We start from the raw sequence: 2,335 nt of genomic DNA on the forward strand, positions 1-2,335 counted from the left end.
CTCGATCTCACAGAGATATGCCTGCCTCTGCCTACATTAAAGGTGTGTGCCACCACTGCCTGGCTTGGGTTTTGAGACAAAGCCTTACTATGTAGCCCACACTTGCTTCGAACTCCTGACAACCCTCCAGCCTCAGTCGTTCACGTCCTAGAATTACAGGCGTATGCCAGTAATATATGCCAATCTATATCAATGATTTAGATGATTTTTATTCAGATTTTTTTGATTTTGTTTTTGCTTTTGTTTTTTGAGACAGCCCTGGCTGTCCTAAAACTATCTCTGTAGACCAGGCTGACCTCAGACTCACAGGGATCCACCTGCCTCTGCCTCCTGAGTGCTGGGATTAAAGGCGTGCGCCACCACCACCTAGCTCAGATTTAGTTATTTTATGTGCATGAGTGTTTTGTCTCTATGTATACCGCATGCAATACTCAAGGATGCCAGAAGAGGGCATCAGGTCCCCTGAACTGGACTTGAGCGCTACCTGTGATGTGGGTACTGGGAATTGAATCTGGTCCTCTGGAAGGGCAGCCAGTTGTCTTAACCACTGAACCATCCTTCAGACCCCAATATAGATACTTTTAAAGCAAAACATGATTTGCTGTTTCTGTTTTCCATGCATACACATCTCCTGTACACCCAGGGCAGCTGGGCTGATGAAGAAGAAAGTCAGGTCTTTGATCCACGATACACGTGGTATTCTTGGGAGTCCCATGGGCCATTTGTAGCACACAGTTCTTGTACACACATTTGAACTGATGTGGTGTATGCTGTCCAGGAGATGGAGAAGAGATGTGATTGCCACACTGCAGGCGCTCACTGGTGTTTGAATTGCAGATAATGTCTGAAGGCGGCCCTCAGCCGCAGTCCATCATCCACTTCTCCATCAGCAACCAGACGGTAGCTGCTGTTACCAGGCGGGGACAAGTCACAGGGAAAGTGGTTGGCACAGCTGTCGTGCATGGCACCATCCAGACAGTGAATGAAGACACTGGCAAAGTCATCGTGTTTTCCCAGGTATTTCTTGCTATGCTGTGCTCTGCTCTTAAATCTTGGGGTGATGGGCACAAGTGACGAGGAGAATGCCAGCAGACCAGAATGTCCTTCCAGCTCCCCTCATCTGGTGTAGAAAACACGTGGGCTCTGGCAGAGAACCCACAGAGCTCTTAGCATTGTTGTAATGTGTGGTCCCGAGCCCTTCAGAACTTTTTTATTTTTTTATTACTATTTTTTATTTTATTTATTTTTTCCTTTGATATTTTTTATTTTATTAGAACTTTTTTAAAGAACAAAATCAAACATATGTGGTCGGGCTTTTCTTTGCCATTGAACATCAGGAACAGTATGTCTAACGAGCTAGCTGTAAGCGTCTCTGTCAGTGCAGAAACTCCCTTAGATAAGCTCGCTCTGCACTTGTTGCGCAGGATGAAGTCCAGATTGAAGTTGTCCAGCTACGGGCTGTGAGAATCCTGGCAGCCGCAACCCGACTCGTCACAGCCACTGAGGTCAGTTGTACAGAGCATGTGGGTTCTCCTTCCTTTCTCTCTCCCTCCCCAAATCTGGTTTTATTTTTTTTTCTAGGATTTATTTATTATTGCCAGGCATGGTAGCTCACATCTTTAATCCCAGCACTCAGGAGGCAGAGGCAGAGGCAGGCAGATCTCTGTGAGTTCAAGACCAGCCTGGTCTACAGAGCAAGTTCAAGAACAGCCAGGGCAACACAGAGAAACCCTGTCTCATGGGTGTAGCGCCTGCACTATGGGGCGGTAAGCAAGCCGGGAACTAGGCTGGAGACTTAAACACACACACACACACAGACTTGGGGCCACGGGTCATCCTTGAAACAAGAATGCCAACTTTATTGTACTCCAGGGAAGCTTATATAGGAATCCTTAACTGATAACCACACCCCAGCTCTTGGGATTTCCAGCTGTAAAACCCACCAGAATTCACTCCCCTGCCATCAGGAACTCATGAGGGTCTCATGCTCAAAGCAGCTGCAGGCACAGGAAAACAAGTTGTTTTGCTCAATTCACTCCAGCAGGCACAGGGTCTGAGGCAGGCAGAGAAAGTCAAGGGGTCAGGGGTCTGCAGTCCCCAACATATGGATGTTTTCCTGCATGCGTGTCTGAATAGCACATACATGCCTGATGCCCATGGAGGCCAGAAGAAGTCATTGGATCCCCTGAACCTGGAGTTATAGACAGTTGTAAGCAACCATGTGAGTTCTGGGAATGGAACCTGGGTCCTTTTGAAGAGAACCCAGTGCTCTTAATGGCTCTTAGGTCCTATGTACGTTGTTTTCCTGATACAGAGTCTTTTTTTTTTTTTTTTT

The 2,335-nt window shown here is 47.0% G+C and overlaps 1 protein-coding gene across 1 annotated transcript in view; it reads left to right on the top strand.

Moving 5' to 3' along the window:
* Window positions 1-2,335, top strand: part of Nup210l (nucleoporin 210 like) — a 109,083-nt gene that overhangs the window by 70,012 nt on the left and 36,736 nt on the right. The window contains exons 26-27 of the mRNA XM_005367309.3: window positions 838-1,017; window positions 1,425-1,505. Of these exons, the coding sequence (XP_005367366.1) occupies window positions 838-1,017; window positions 1,425-1,505 (261 nt within the window). The remainder of the gene's footprint in view (window positions 1-837; window positions 1,018-1,424; window positions 1,506-2,335) is intronic.

The sequence above is a fragment of the Microtus ochrogaster genome, unplaced genomic scaffold (assembly GCF_000317375.1).
Source record: "Microtus ochrogaster isolate Prairie Vole_2 unplaced genomic scaffold, MicOch1.0 UNK16, whole genome shotgun sequence".
NCBI classification, from domain to species: Eukaryota; Metazoa; Chordata; class Mammalia; order Rodentia; family Cricetidae; genus Microtus; species Microtus ochrogaster.